This window comes from Cherax quadricarinatus, chromosome 68 (genome assembly GCF_038502225.1).
Source record: "Cherax quadricarinatus isolate ZL_2023a chromosome 68, ASM3850222v1, whole genome shotgun sequence".
NCBI lineage: Eukaryota > Metazoa > Arthropoda > Malacostraca > Decapoda > Parastacidae > Cherax > Cherax quadricarinatus.
In genome coordinates, this window is record NC_091359.1 from 12,287,013 (window position 1) to 12,303,470 (window position 16,458).

Below are 16,458 nucleotides of genomic sequence, written 5' to 3' on the forward strand. Positions count from 1 at the left end.
TCTTGTTGTTCTAGTATGTGCATTTTATCCGAAGTAAGAACGAAACTTTGTGTTTCTTATTTTTTAAGAAATTCCAGTGATGACATTAGTCAATTCTTCTTTTATAATCAGTTGATAACACTATTTTTGTTTTCAAATTTATTAGTAACAAAAAGTTTGGAAATTGTTTTGTGTTGAGCGCCGGCGGTTGGAGCAAGAGGTGACCTTCACAATGGTCTTGCTGCTGGGCATATAAAAGGCTGAACTTTTCGATGTTATTCAGTCTGCCGAAGGAACTGATCAGTTTCACACAATGGTAAGTTCTGCAGCCTAATGACAGGAGGAGAAGCAGAGGCATAAGGATTATTGTATTTAGATAAATGAGGCTTGGATGCAACACTTTGGTATATTTTCTGACCGCAGTAAAGATACCCAAGTGTTACAACTATCTTATTTATCGTCTCGTTGGTTTAGTTTACCATTTCTTATGCAATAATGATAATGCAGAATTGAGATGCGCCACAGTTTTGGACATTAGTACCACTCAAGACCATCGTCGACCTGGTCCTCGAGACCAAAACCGACCTGGTGGTCGAGATCATAGCTGAAACGGTCAACCTGGTCTTCACGACCACATCCATTCGGGTCACCAGACCTCAAACGACCTGATCATAAAAAGTATATCAAAAATTAAGACACACAAACTAGTGATTAACAGCACAACCGGGTTAATCATTAATACAACTAAGACGTCAAACCTGACCATTAAGACCATAATTTGACCTAGTCAATACCTGTTCGGTATCAAACTAGAGGGTAGGTTAGAAACTAAGAGGAATGAACTTGTACATTCATTAGGCAGGTTTGGGCGTGTTAGGATTGGAGACAAGTTCATTTATGGGGTCTGATGTTCTGTTGTAGCATCTATGAATGAACCATACCCCGGCCGGGATTGAACCCGCGGTCCGAGACTCTCTGACCGCGGGTTCAATTCCGGCCGGGGTATGGTTTGTTTGCAATCGTGTTATTACGATTTCGTGAGTCATCTATGAATGAATTCAGGGAGACTACCTTGACTTGAATTCTGGAATTAGGAATTTCAGTGCCTGTACTCTGAAGGATTCGTGGGAATGTCGCGGTATGGTGGATTATTAAAACGTGAAGCCTATCTACTTTTGGTAAGAATGAGCGATTGGCATTGCCCAGAGTGGGCAACTCCCATTGTGTTAAAAATGCAAAAGGATATTCTCCATTGATGAATCAGTGCAAATGAACAGCAATAAATACTCTGAATTAATTTTTGGCCTTTTCAAACAGTAAAGAGTAGCCGTGTTGTTATTGGTTGATTCATCAGGGAAAGATTACCCGACGTACGTCTTCGTGTTTTTTCTGAGATGACCCAGACAACATCGCCGGTATTTTGGCGACTGGGAAGGAGGGGATACTGCAGAGCAAGAGTTACTAGCAATAATGTATCACAACATTAGCGACCACTGGCACTGACATATATATTTTAATTTCAACGAACCGGCCGTATTCCTCCGAGGCAGTGACCTAAAAAGAAAAACGAAAATTTGTCTTTTTAAATTTAGTAATTAATACCGGAGAAGGGTTACTAGCCTCTTGCTCCCGATATTTTTAGTCACCTATTACGACACGCATGGCTTACGGAAGAAGAATTCTGGTCCACTTTTCCATGGAGAAATTTATATATATTGAGAGTTTGCCTAATCGTTATTTTCAGGTATTAAAGTATTCTTGATAGGTAGCAAACAGGTAATATACAGCCTTAATGACCTTATGCATTATATAAACTTCAAACCCAATTAGTCAGGTAATATTTCAAAAAACGGAGTATATACAATGAAGTATTTATGTCTTAGTGTATGCCGAGGGCTTATTTTACTCTTTGTTGAAGAGACGGTGTACAGGTAGCATGCTGCCTTAATAACCCTCGTGTAGTGGGAAGGTTTAAAACTTAATTAATAAACCAAGACCTGAAGGTACTGATTTGGGACTTGTGGTTTACAGAAGACGATGCTTGCACTAGTAGTCTTGGCCGTCGTGGCTACCCTTTGTCAGGCCGGTGTTTACGGTGGCTACGGCTATGGACATGGTGGCTTCGGTGGTGGATACGGCTACGGAGGAGGACATGGAGGTTACGGCTATGCCAGTGGAGTGTCTACCAACAACTTCCACCTTGCTGGTCCCAGATATGGTGGAATCATCGGATATGGACATGGTGGTGGATATGGTGGCGGCTACGGTGGCTATGGCGGCTACGGACATGGAGGGTATGGTGGCTTTGGCTTCGGTGGCGGTTTCGGTGGCCACGGTGGATACGGATACGGCAAGTAAACGACCCGACACACGAAATCAACACAGAATAAGTTTTATTTAAGATATTCAACGATGTTATTGAAGTTCGCAAGCACGACCAATGATCTTCCACGTGTATATAGTGCTGATTAAAATATTTATGCATTTGTGAGTTTTCTATCCCCATGAAGTGTGTGTTTTTGTGTATAATCTTCACAAATATTTCACTCATCACCGCAGTGAGGTTGAAACCCAGGAGAGATGGCCACCCTTGGCCCTCGTTGTATTACCCAACAAACGTGGTGCTGACAGCACTTGAGAGACTTCGTAAATTTGAATGTGTCAGGAACATGTCTCTCTCAACTTTGGTATTCGAACGCTATTAAGGTGTTATACCACTTCATGAAAGAAAACAATCTCGTGTTCGTTTGGCACCGCTCTTCCATTATATTGCAATTGTGTGCTCATTATTCTTCCAGCTGATTACGTGTGAATGCAGCCTTGTACCTGACACACCACCAAAGAGAGAGAGAGAGAACCTAAGACAGAATACCACAGAGAAAGTGTCCAATTCAGAAATATCAGAGAGAAAGTGCCTAATTCAGAAATACCAGAGAGAGTGTGAGTGATGCCTGACTAGCTTGTGCTACTAGGTCTTATGCTGTGCTCCTTCCTTAAGTGGAAGTGACCTGACTAGGTGGGTCACTGGTCTAAGCCGGGGAGTAACATTCCAGAAGCAAAGTTCGTGCTAGCTGAAACTTATCAAGTTGATTCCCTCCCGCAAAGTTAGGATTAAGTGATGCACAAACTGGAAGAATAAGTGTCACTAAGCCTAAACTTAAGTGTTAAACTACCAAAATGAGTTACAGTAAACTTACATATTAAAGTAGCACAACGAGTTATCATCAGAGTTGAACTAAAGTAATGTAATAACCTTACTTTAGGATTTATTCACTCCAAGTTAGATTTAACTTACGTGTTAAACTCGCAGAATGAGTTATCCTACCAAATTAGTTAAAGCAGTAAAATTAGTATCCATCGCCTTATGGAGTTAAATTATATAGAACACAAATAATGACAATATATTTAAAAAGGATATTAAATGTGTAATATAATACTAGTAATAATTCTGGCAAGTAGATTTGATTACATTCACGAGTAAGAACCTGGAAAATGGATGTAGTCACGTTTGATAGAAATGCGTAGCTCCTATCACTCAGATGAAGAACTGGTCACCAGCAAATAGGTATCTTCCTTGAAGGTGTCTCGATGCTGGGAACTCTGTGATGGCTCCACCAGTGTGCTTACCTGTGTTTATTGTACCTTGAAATCATCAACATGATGGATGGCATAGAACTCGCGATCAGAAAGTCATAAAACTCCAGACCGACTCGCTAGCCTCTGGGCCAGCTGGCCACAATAAGGTCTGGAGTTTTATGACTCTCTGGTCGCGGGTTCTATCCCCACCCGTGGTATAGTTTATGTTCATCAAGTTCAAGTAGATAAATTGTGATAATAACAGTATATACACTTGATAAAAAATACCACTGTAAAAATAAGAAATAAAATTTGAGCGCTTCGTGTGCTTACATGTCTTCAGAAGATATGTGTGTAAGCACGTGAACGTACTCAGATTATTTTTTCCCATTTTCACTGTGGTATTTTTTTATATATGCAATTGCGTATTTTATTGTGATTTCTTCCATACACTTTGTAAATATCCTCATGAGTATAGAACTCCCGTTATACGTGCACTGAAAGGAGAACTGCTTGTGTACACACGCAGAGTTATCGAATGGTATTAAGCAAGTGTTATGCTACCTTAATGTCATGTGTTGATGGGTTTTAAGCCCAATTAACCAACCAATCAACGGTGTAGGACAGCAATAACTATTGGAAAAAGATACAAAATGCAATCTCTTGAGGACATTGTGACCTCGGTCACTCCAGATGTATTTTTGGAGCGCCCAATGTCCCAGGAGTAAAACGTTTCTTTCCCCCCCCCCTTTCAAAAAAAAGTCCTAAAAATTTTGCATTTTGCGCTTTTTCCCGTCACTAGATAAACTGTCTGTAGTATACCTGTGATGGTATCATCCAAGGATATGTAATTATTTAATGATCAAGTTTTTTCTGTGGGACGTGAAGCCAAACTGATTCACGAGTCAACAGACACTTCACCAGTTAATGCGTCATTTGATCAAGACCAGCGTCGTTTACGTTTTCGTTAATCACGCGAATTTCCGAATTCAGACTGAATTCATCTGATACTGAATAACAAAAAGGCACAATACATTGATGGCAGGAACAACACACAAATAACCCGCACGTACGGGTTAATTGTGTGTTATCTGCTACTCAGCCGCCAACATCTCATTCACTGGGATGTAACTTCGAAAACTGAAGTATACTCCTCACGCATATTACAAATATAAAAATATTTGCCTTATTTCCTGGACGATAATGTTTTTGTGATATAATCCATAACGTATTTTTATACAAAGCAAAAAAAAATATCACGTTTTAAAATCAATATTATTTTTGTTTTGACAGTGATGATTGGCTGGTTTATTGGATTTAAATCCTATTAACTGCACGACGCCTCATTAAGACTGACTGTTACCTGTACACTATCAGTCAAGCATACTTTATTCTCAATTATTTCGAGATATATATATATATATATATATATATATATATATATATATATATATATATATTATATATATATATATATATATATATATTGCAATGAAACCACGAAGCAAGTGGTTTTGAATCATTTACCAAACTGCGGCAGGCCAGGATTCGACCCCACGACACATTGTCCCGCCTCAAGAGACCACACAATGTACATATTACCTTATCCACTCAGCCATCGGTCCTACAAACATGAGCCTAGTAATCTGGTATATGATTTAAAACCACTTGTTTCGTGGGTTCATTGCTATGATGAAAACATCATACAGACAATAAGCACACAGACCGGGCCGCGGGGGCGTTGACCCCCGGAACTCCCTCCAGGTAAACACAAATATTCATTATGAATTATAGTTGACTTTCAAAACTTTTGTACGAAATTGTTATTATTGTTGTTCCTTTTTTATTATTATTCCCACTGTATTTATTGGAAATCAGTAAATTTTTACGGATGTTACAGCAACCTGGAAATTATGAGAAAATCTGGTTTGATCCAAAGAAGAAAAAGTTAACTCTAATTCCAGGAATCAAGTATCCTTCACCAGCATTATGGCACTCCATATGAATGGTTCTCTGGATCAATAAAATATTTACTAAGCACAGAGTAAAGAAACTGACACATAAACAAATATTTTATTTAGTTCTATGTACACGTGGAAGGTCGTGCTGTGTGAACTTCAGGAACATCGTTGGTAATACTAAATTGTGTTATATTAGCTTTGGTCGTAGTGTCGGGTCGTTTACTTGCCGTATCCATATCCACCATGGCCGCCACCATATCCTCCGTAGCCTCCTCCGTAGCCTCCTCCGTAGCCATAGCCGCCACCGTGGCCATATCCTCCGCCGTGGCCATATCCTCCGCCATGGCCATATCCGATAATCCCGCCATATCTGGGACCAGCGAGGTGGAAGTTGTTGGTAGATGCTCCGCTGGCATAGCCGTAGCCTCCATGTCCTCCTCCGTAACCGTATCCACCACCATGTCCACCACCGTGTCCACCACCATAGCCGTAGCCAGCATGTACACCGGTCTGACAAAGGGTGGCCACGACGGCCATGACCACTAATGCAAGCATCGACTTCTGTAAATTACAAACAACATTTAGTAAACAACCCACAATCGGAACATTGACATCTGGAAGACAGGTATAACAAATTTCAGCGCTAGAGCAGTGATAAGGTTAGCATATGCAAGACTTACCATGGTGTGGAGCAAGTCAAGTCCTAAGGCACACTGATTACAACTCTCCAAATCCAGTCTTTATATACGCGGACCAGGTCTGTGTTGAAGGTCATTACTCCTACCGAGATATTAAAAAATCTAAATTCCATTCTCATAATCCAAAAAAAAAAAACTATCACATTGAAAACAATGGATTTCTTTTGTGTCTCTTACTATTTTCTCTGTTATTAAATTATATTGATTAATACTGAATCGGGGAATATTTATAAGCAAGTAACATCGAATATTATTTTTAAAATGTATAAAAGGCTACAGTTATATAACTGGTTTTTGGTTGTGTGATTTATGGTTAAGAAAAGCTTAGATTCCGATATATATGGGAGCTTAGTTCTTCTTTGTTCATGCCATTAATATTACGCATTTTTCTCTAGTACACACACACACACACACACACACACACACACACACACACACACACACACACACACACACACACACACACACACACACACACAGTGGACAGAGAAAGGATGTTCCAGAGATGGGACATTGAATCAAGGGGTCACAACTGGAGGCTGAAGACCCAGATGAGTCAAGGGGATGTTAGGAAGTATTTCTTCAGCCACAGAGTTGTTAGGAAGTGGAATAGTCTGGCGAATGATGTAGTGGAGGCAGGAACCATACATAGTTTTAATACGAGGTATGATAAAGCTCATGGAGCAGGGAGAGGCAGGACCCAGTAGCGGTCAGTGAAGAGGGGGTGCCAGGAGCTGAGTCTCGACCCCTTCAACCACAATTAGGTGACTACGTGCACACACACACACACACACACGCACACACACACACACACACTCACATATATATATATATATATATATATATATATATATATATATATATATATATATATATATATATATATATATATATATATATATATATATATCACTATAATTGATGAATCCTCTGGCTGGGAAAATGAAACCATTAGACCAATATTGAAACCTGTGTTGCTCTTGAATCTTACCAGTGTCCTGATTACAGGAATTAAGTAATTCAACTCCGATTTATGCCGAAATAGTAAAGCAAGAGAGAGGAGGAGAAATGCAAACAAAAGTGGATGTTAGAAGGCAGGAATAAGTATTGGACACATTTCAGTAATGGTCAGAGAAACAGACACTGGGAAGAATGCATGATCAGTGTTGTTACAGAGAGAGATGCTGTCCACTCTCTCAGGGAGAGCAGTGACTTCTAGTTATGCTAACTCTATGCAAGGCTTTGTAAATTTAGTTTCTTCGTGCTAGGTGTATTTTAGAAAGGTTAACTTTGGTTAATTTGCTGTTGGTATACAAAATAGCAAATCTGTATTCCAAAAATTCGTATATCTATTTTTTAAAGGATTCACCTGGGAGGAGTCTGTCTAGTGGTAAACATTATTTGTTTATCCCAAGTATGGAATAATTTATGCAGCATTAGGAGGTGTATTATTAGTAGCAGTAATAGTAGCAGTAGTAGAAATAGTAGTAGTAGAAATAGTAGTAGTAGTAGTAGAAATAGTAGTAGTGGTAGTAGCAGTAGTAGAAATAGTAGTAGTAGTAATAGTAGTAGAAATAGTAGTAGTAGTAGTAGAAATAGTAGTAGTATTGGTAGTAACAGTACTTGTAGTAGAAGCAGAAGTAGCAATCGGTATTAAATTTACTGTTGTCTTCATGGATAATTGCCACGCGTAATCGAGTTTGATAAAGAGATGGTATCTCCAGTACAGTGAATCAAGAGCTCATTACCAGCATCAAGACAGCCCCTTAAATAGGTAAGAGGAAGAGCATCTCTCAGTAGATAACGTGGGGATGTAATACTGGGAATATGTTAATTGTACACAAAATAAATCGGAAATGACATTTTAATGTAAACTCGAATTGAATAAGGTAAATGATTAATAAATCTAGTGTAATTAAAATTTATTTTTTTTAATTTAAAAGCCCAGTTAGTAAAGAAAAGTTAATATAAAATTATGAGCTATTATTATATTAAAATAAATTCTCAGAGTATATTCGTTAACAGATATACACGTTTTAGTTTATATAACCGAGATATACACACTATTCAGTGCAAATACACACACACACACACCTCTCATTGCATATGCTCAGAGAGATACATACCTCTTAATGTACATGCACTGAGATATATATATATATACACTGAGAAGTATGCATCTCTCAGTGTATATATACTGAGAGATTCATATCTTTGAGTGTATATACTCTTCAACACATTTAGTTAACAAACATGTAATTGCTCTTCGCGAAGGAAATTGTTTAGTCTCTCGTATAATCATAAGTGAAAGGAATTCAAATTATATATATATATATATATATATATATATATATATATATATATATATATATATATATATATATATATATATATATATATATATGTATGTATATATATATATATATATATATATATATATATATATATATATATATATATATATATATATATATATATATACAGGTGAAATGTATAGTTTAAATCTATAAACAAAATTGTAAAAAAAATTATGGTTATAGCTAAAAAAAAGCAAAAATAAAAATATGCAAAACAATAAAATTATATTAATGTTAATGGTAATGATAGTGAAAATAATAATAATAATAATAATAATAATAATAATAATAATAATAATAATAATAATAATACAAACATACTCCAATTTTAAAGATTTCTTTTTAGCAACTGTGATTATTGTGTGGAAAACGGTACAGGTTATTTTGCAATGTTGATACTATTGTTACGAGACACACGAGTGCTGAGTGAAAAAAAAAAAAGTGACTTGGGTCACCTGTCTGAGTCTATCACAACCTGGTATATGCGGTGAGAAATCCGGTTTCAATACATTCATTTGTTCGAGGCGCATATGAGAGAGCGTGAACGACTCCTAGTCTGAAGACTCAAGTTCGGTTCCCCTAGAACTGTTTATCAGATCATTTCGTTTGAAGACAAGCCACAGGGGCTAAGTATCCCGATAACGTTTTGCACTGTGTAGTGTTTCATGAAACTTTACACAGAGCGAAACGTTGATACAGTAAAAGCTTTTTCAGCAACCCGGGTCTTTGCTTCACTACTACGGGCAGTACGCTTATTTTTTTTTTTTTTAGCTACTAATAGCTTCCTGTTATTGCAGATTGTGAAATGCCTGTGTAAACATGGCTACACAATACCAACCAAACAAAAACGCCTTATAGATAATGTTGCTATTGTTAATTCTAGAATACAGTTCCTTTGATCATTACACAAATGTTCAAGGACGTCTCTGTTTGTTGGTAAACAATACGTCATTTCCGTTGTTTACTATTATTATGGGTAAATAATAATACGTCATTTCCGTTGTTTACTATTATTATGGGTAAAATTTCAAATATGTCAGAATATGTCAGAAAACGTCTCGCGTCGTTCTAAAACATCGAGATTTGCTATTATAATATTTTTCGTACATTAAGACGCAACCTCCAAGAAAAAGGTATGTACGCCGGGTATATTGCATGAATATACTAAAAAATATACTCATTTACCTGAAAAAAAGGATTTTATATCATCGAAAATGTTTTAAAAATGGGAGACAAAAATATATTTAGTAGTCACTATATTTTTTTTTTTTTGCTTTAAGAACACGTGATAATGATTTATTGATATGTTCCATTTAAAAGAAATATAACTTATCGTACAAAGAATAAGCGCAGAGAATATCTTATTCGTTAAATATAAATTGGTGAATTTTTGTTTTTACTTTCACCTAAAAAAAAAATGCTGAAGAAAAGACATAAAACGTCTACTTGATCATAATTAATTGATTTAATTTCTGCATGTTAGTATAATTCTTGTCAAATTTCTAACGTCTGATCGCCTTTACTTATTGATAAATTAGACACATGTGCATCACTTGGGTATCTTTAATGAGGAAACATATCACCACACAGTGGCTTCATTAGTCCATACAAAGGAGAATGATTCAGAACAGGACTTTAAGGTAATCAGTCCCTCAGTCTTGAGTCGATGTAATCGACTGATTACTTGTCGGTTCTCTGAACCATTCATCTATACAGGTTTAAGACCAGTGCAGTTGTACTGCACTTTACCAGACAGGAACACTATATATAATCTCAAAAAAAAAGAGATTAAAGAAAACTCTCAGTGAATATTCACTTGAGAGATAAACACCTCCATATTTACTCGTAATTTAAAACATACTATTGCGAGGGATATATAATAATAAATACCATACGAGGACAAATATTTATTACATGCAATGTGGTTTTTGGGACATTATTTATCAGTGTTTCTAAGACTTGATAAAAATTTAGTAAATGTCAGAAAAAAAAATAATTTTCATCAAACCAGAAATAAAAAATGCAGATTGGATATTGTGGATTTGCTGATCAAGATGTATCGACTTCTGCTTCACAAGATCAATAAAATACTTCCTTAGTGTAAGGGAAAACAAACTCAGAAATTAAATTTTTTTTTTTACTCTGTGTACACGTGGAAGATCGATGGAATACGTTTTCTATAATCGTGTTGAATAAATTATAATTTCGTGGTAGTCGCGATAGTAGTCTCTAGTTGTCTATTTGCCGTATCCGTATCCGCCATGGCCGCCACCAAAGCCAAAGCCACCATGACCACCGTAGCCGCCACCGTATCCTCCATAGCCACCATAGCCATAGCCTCCGCCGTGTCCTCCGCCATGGCCATATCCGATAATTCCCCCATATCTGGGTCCAGCGAGGTGGAAGTTGTTGGTAGATACTCCGCTGGCATAACCATAGCCTCCATGTCCTCCGTAGCCGTATCCACCACCATGTCCACCACCATAGCCGTATCCACCGTGAACACCGGCCTGACAAAGAGTGACCACAACGGCCATGGCCACTAGTGCAAGCATCGACTTCTGAAACCACAAACAACAATTAATACAAAACCACAATCAGTGCCTATAGATCTTAATAGCATGTATAATAAATTTCAGCGTGTGAGCCGTGATAAGGTAGGTGTACGCAGGACTTACCATGGTGTGGAGCTGGTCAAGTCCTAAGGCACACTGATTGCAACTCTGAAGTCCAGCCTTTATATACCCATCACAAAGATCATGCTGAAGGTCTTTGCTTCTGCTGCTGACGATTTGTAGAAATGCATCCAATTTTTTTTCTCTAGCAAAGCGAAAATATACACTAATTGTTTTCATTTTTTTTTTTGTTTTTTGTTCTTTGTTTTGTACACTGTCGCTATTTATTCAGTATGCACTGAAATTTAATTAACAATCCGAGAATATTTAAAGCATATAAATTAATATTGTTTACTAAATAATACGTAATGTTTGAATCGCATAGTAATTCTTTGTGTGGAAGTTAATACAAATATTCCGTTTCTTTTGATCCAGAGGCTAAAACTACCCAGGAACGTTTTGTATTCGTTAATCCAACCTCATTATTTTACGTTAATTTTCTTTTGCGAATCCCAAAGTTAATTTCTGATCATTTACTGTGTTCTAGACACACACACACACACACACACACACACACACACACACACACACACATATATATATATATATATATATATATATATATATATATATATATATATATATATATATATATATATCTATATATATCGTCAACAAGTCGGTCGTCTCCCACCGAGGCAGGGTGACCCAAAAAAGAAAGAAAATCCTCCATAAGAAAATACTTTCATCATTCAACACTTTCACCACACTCACACATTATCACTGCTTTTGCAGAGGTGCTCAGAATACAACAGTTTAGAAGCATATACGTATAAAGATACACAACATATCCCTCCAAACTGCCAATATCCCAAACCCCTCCTTTAAAGTGCAGGCATTGTACTTCCCATTTCCAGGACTCAAGTCCGACTATATGAAAATAATCGGTTTCCCTGAATCCCTTCACTAAATATTACCCTGCTCACACTCCAACAGATCGTCAGGTCCCAAGTATCATTCGTCTCCATTCACTCCTATCTAACACGCTCATGCACGCTTGCTGGAAGTCCAAGCCCCTCGCCCACAAAACCTCCTTTACCCCCTCTTTCCAACCCTTTCGAGGACGACCCCTACCCCTCTTTCCTTCCCCTATAGATTTATATGCTTTCCATGTCATTCTACTTTGATCCATTCTCTCTAAATGACCAAACCACCTCAACAACCCCTCTTCTGCCCTCTGACTAATGCTTTTATTAACTCCACACCTTCTCCTAATTTCCACACTCCGAATTTTCTGCATAATATTTACACCACACATTGCCCTTAGACAGGATATCTCCACTGCCTCCAACCGTCTCCTCGCTGCTGCATTTACCACCCAAGCTTCACATCCATATAAGAGTGTTGGTACTACTATACTTTCATACATTCCCTTCTTTGCCTCCATAGATAACGTTTTTTGACTCCACATATACCTCAACGCACCACTCACCTTTTTTCCCTCATCAATTATATGATTAACCTCATCCTTCATAAATCCATCCGCCGACACGTCAACTCCCAAGTATCTGAAAACATTCACTTCTTCCATACTCCTCCTCCCCAATTTGATATCCAATTTTTATTTATCTAAATCATTTGATACCCTCATCACCTTACTCTTTTCTATGTTCACTTTCAACTTTCTACCTTTACACACATTCTCAAACTCATCCACTAACCTTTGCAATTTTTCTTTAGAATCTCCCATAAGCACAGTATCATCAGCAAAACGTAACTGTGTCAATTCCCATTTTGAATTTGATTCCCCATAATTTAATCCCACCCCTCTCCCGAACACCCTAGCATTTACTTCTTTTACAACCCCATCTATAAATATATTAAACAACCATGGTGACATTACACATCCCTGTCTAAGACCTACTTTTACCGGGAAGTATTCTCCCTCTCTTCTACACACCCTAACCTGAGGGTCACTATCCTCATAAAAGCTCTTTACAGCATTTAGTAACTTACCACCTATTCCATATACTTGCAACATCTTCCACATTGCTCCTCTATCCACTCTATCATATGCCTTTTCTAAATCCATAAATGCAATAAAAACTTCCCTACCTTTATCTAAATACTGTTCACATATATGCTTCAATGTAAACACATGATCTACACATCCCCTACCCACTCTGAAGCCTCCTTGCTCATCCGCAATTCTACATTCTGTCTTGCCTCTAATTCTTTCAATTATAACTCTACCGTATACTTTTCCTGGTATACTCAGTAAACTTATTCCTCTATAATTTTTACAATCTCTTTTGTCCCCTTTCCCTTTATATAAAGGGACTATACATGCTCTCCGCCAATCCCTAGGTACCTTCCCCTCTTTCATACATTTATTAAACAAAAGCACCAACCACTCAAACACTATATCCCCCCCTGCTTTTAACATTTCTGTCATGATCCCATCAGTTCCAGCTGCTTTACCCCCTTTCATTCTACGTAATGCCTCACGTACCTCCACCACACTTACATTCTGCTCTTCTTCACTCCTAAAAGATGGTATACCTCCCTGGCCAGTGCATGAAATTACCGCCTCCCTTTCTTCCTCAACATTTAAAAGTTCCTCAAAATATTCTCGCCATCTACCTAATACCTCCATCTCCCCATCTACTAACTCCCCTACTCTGTTTTTAACTGACAAATCCATACTTTCCCTAGGCTTTCTTAACTTGTTTAACTCACTCCAAAATTTTTTCTTATTTTCATTAAAATTTCTTGACAGTGCCTCTCCCACTCTTTCATCTGCTCTCCTTTTGCACTCTCTCACCACTCTCTTCACCTTTCTTTTACTCTCCATATACTCTGCTCTTCTTATAACACTTCTGCTTTGTAAAAACCTCTCGTAAGCTACCTTTTTCTCTTTTATCACACCTTTTACTTCATCATTCCACCAATATATATATATATATATATATATATATATATATATATATATATATATATATATATTTATTTTAATTAGGCTGAGTTTGGAGTTTGATTAAGTCATGTTATAGCAGGTTACATAAACCTACAGAAACGTATAATGAACCAAAAATAAGGTTCTTTATAAGCAAACACTTCAAGAATGTCTGTGAAGAAGAGGAGGAGGTAGATGGAAATGCACATCGATTGTTTTCAAAAACTTTTGATAAATTACCTAATCTAAACTTTTTTTATTTTTCAAAAAGTTCACTATGCAAACAGATGTATGGTGAAACAAGAGTCCCATCGAAGATGAAGTTTTTATTCTAGTAAAGAGCTCTTGATCCCATAAATTAAAACCAATTTCCTTCTTTGAATAAAAATTAATTCCTTCTTAGTCCTCATGCGCCGTGTGATTCACATGATTTTAGCGCTTCCCCATAAATATAATATTTGAAAGCAAACACTAAGTAGTTTTTAAAGGATATTAATTGTACAAGCTGGATATAACAAGTGAGGTGCCACAAGGTTACGTTTTGTTACTTGCTCAGTTATTATACGCAAATAACATCAATTAAGGTGTCTTCAATTTGTTATCAAAATATACCAGTGACATTAAACTAATAAACAAACTTAGCTCACAGTAAACAATAAAAATTGTAAATTGGATTAATAAATGGAACATAAATTTCAGAGCAGGTAAGTGCAAATAAATATATATAAAAAAAAACAGTTTTTATGAAAACTACAGAGAATAACCAAATAAATGAAAGTAAAGATCGAGTAATGTAAGTGACCAACAATATGAAGTCAAGAAAGCAGTGAATTGAATCTTAAGCACAAAACTAGATTTGATAAGTGATCTTTCGAGTTTCAGTCTTAAAATGTTATGTTTACTCTCTTTAAGTCTTAGACACGACCCTTTCAAGATTATAAAATACAGACTTGGATAACATATTTGAGAAAATATATTGAAAATGAAAAGTCGCCTTCCTCTGCCTCACACTTCAGCGTGGAGATGAGATTTGCGTAAGCGTTAATAAGCCTTCCAGTTATTAGGGAAGCAAAAATTTTAAGCCATGTTCAACAGTACTGACAACTCTCATAGATATGGTGCTTAAGGGTTCAGGTGGTTTAGGTTATCAATATTGAAAGTAATTCCTCTGGTAACAACCAGTTTTCCAGTCTTAACAGCCTTGTGTGTTGTAGTGTTGCCGCTACACTGTATTTCCCCCTCCCCCCCTCACAGCACTTTCTATGTCTGATAAAGTCATATTGACAGTCCCTCACCCTGACGTGTTTATCAGCTGTTTGATAGACTCGACCAAGGTGCTTCTTCACTACCTATAACTGGGTTAGTCGAGCAAGTTTGCATTTAAAGGCGTTCAGCATTTGTTTCAGCAATCCTACAGTTTGAACCGCAACAAGAGACACTTTCCTCTTTCCCGGAAGCAAATCGCCAACACCACCAGTATATTCCACCTGTTTCTTCATGTATACAGTATATTCCACCTGTATCTTTATGTATACTAACAGTATATTCCACCTACACCTTCATCTTTACTAACAAATTAATTCGATTTCCCCTTAACAATGCTGATCTTTTGTTAGAGTCAGTACCGTATTTTTTAAAAGAAAAGGGATTTGTTTTTCAATCTTCTATTAACTATTCCCATCTGAGACAAAATAACAGCACAAAAATCAGTCAGCCAGAATTTTCAACACTGATGATAAATGACTGTCAGTGAACTTTAGCCAAAGTTTCTAAACGCTAATAAACGTGAACCATATCAAACATTTCACATACATTATTAAGAAATGCAACTTCCATAAATTCTTTAAATTATGTTATCTTAACATGCATCAGTGTTCTTGAGATCATGTTGTCAAAAGTCTAATATTTCAGCACTTCAACTTATTGAAGCCACTTAAATTATTATTTTATTAACTGAGAAGCTGTAAACAGGTAGGCATCGTACAACGCATTAGCTATATGGAATAATCAGGCTCAATGGCAAGGAAAGGAAGGAAAAAGAGTAATGTACTAAGATCAAGAGACTTTTAGCAAGTACCTAAGACCCACGTTAGGAAGCACTTGTGCCGTTTCCTGACGAACCTAACCTAACACTCCCCTCCTTCCTCCGTGACGGGACACCTTATCGATATTAACAAACAACAACCTGGAGTTTACAGCATTAAAAGTAAATAACATATGTGCAAATCTTTATCGTAAATATGGTCTCAATAACGTAAAGAGTAACTAGATTTCATAAAACAACGAATATAACACAATTCGGTTAAAAAAAACTTT

General features: G+C 36.8%; 2 protein-coding genes across 2 annotated transcripts in view; one reads left to right on the plus strand and one right to left on the minus strand.

Annotated features, from left to right (window-relative positions):
* The first annotated feature begins 266 nt into the window (after window positions 1–266).
* Window positions 267–2,457, plus strand: LOC128697622 (keratin-associated protein 19-2). Its single transcript, XM_053789452.2, has 2 exons — window positions 267–295; window positions 2,011–2,457. The coding sequence occupies exons 1-2, from the start codon at window positions 293–295 to the stop codon at window positions 2,335–2,337; spliced, it is 330 nt and encodes a 109-aa protein (XP_053645427.1). The 5' UTR covers window positions 267–292; the 3' UTR covers window positions 2,338–2,457.
* Window positions 2,458–5,616: 3,159 nt separating this feature from the next.
* Window positions 5,617–16,458, minus strand: part of LOC128697894 (uncharacterized) — an 11,900-nt gene continuing 1,058 nt past the window's right edge. The window contains exons 3-6 of the mRNA XM_053789892.2: window positions 10,817–11,062; window positions 6,392–6,399; window positions 6,197–6,229; window positions 5,617–6,077 (exon numbers count right to left, since the gene is read on the minus strand). Of these exons, the coding sequence (XP_053645867.2) occupies window positions 5,736–6,077; window positions 6,197–6,229; window positions 6,392–6,399; window positions 10,817–11,062 (629 nt within the window). The 3' untranslated portion in view covers window positions 5,617–5,735. The remainder of the gene's footprint in view (window positions 6,078–6,196; window positions 6,230–6,391; window positions 6,400–10,816; window positions 11,063–16,458) is intronic.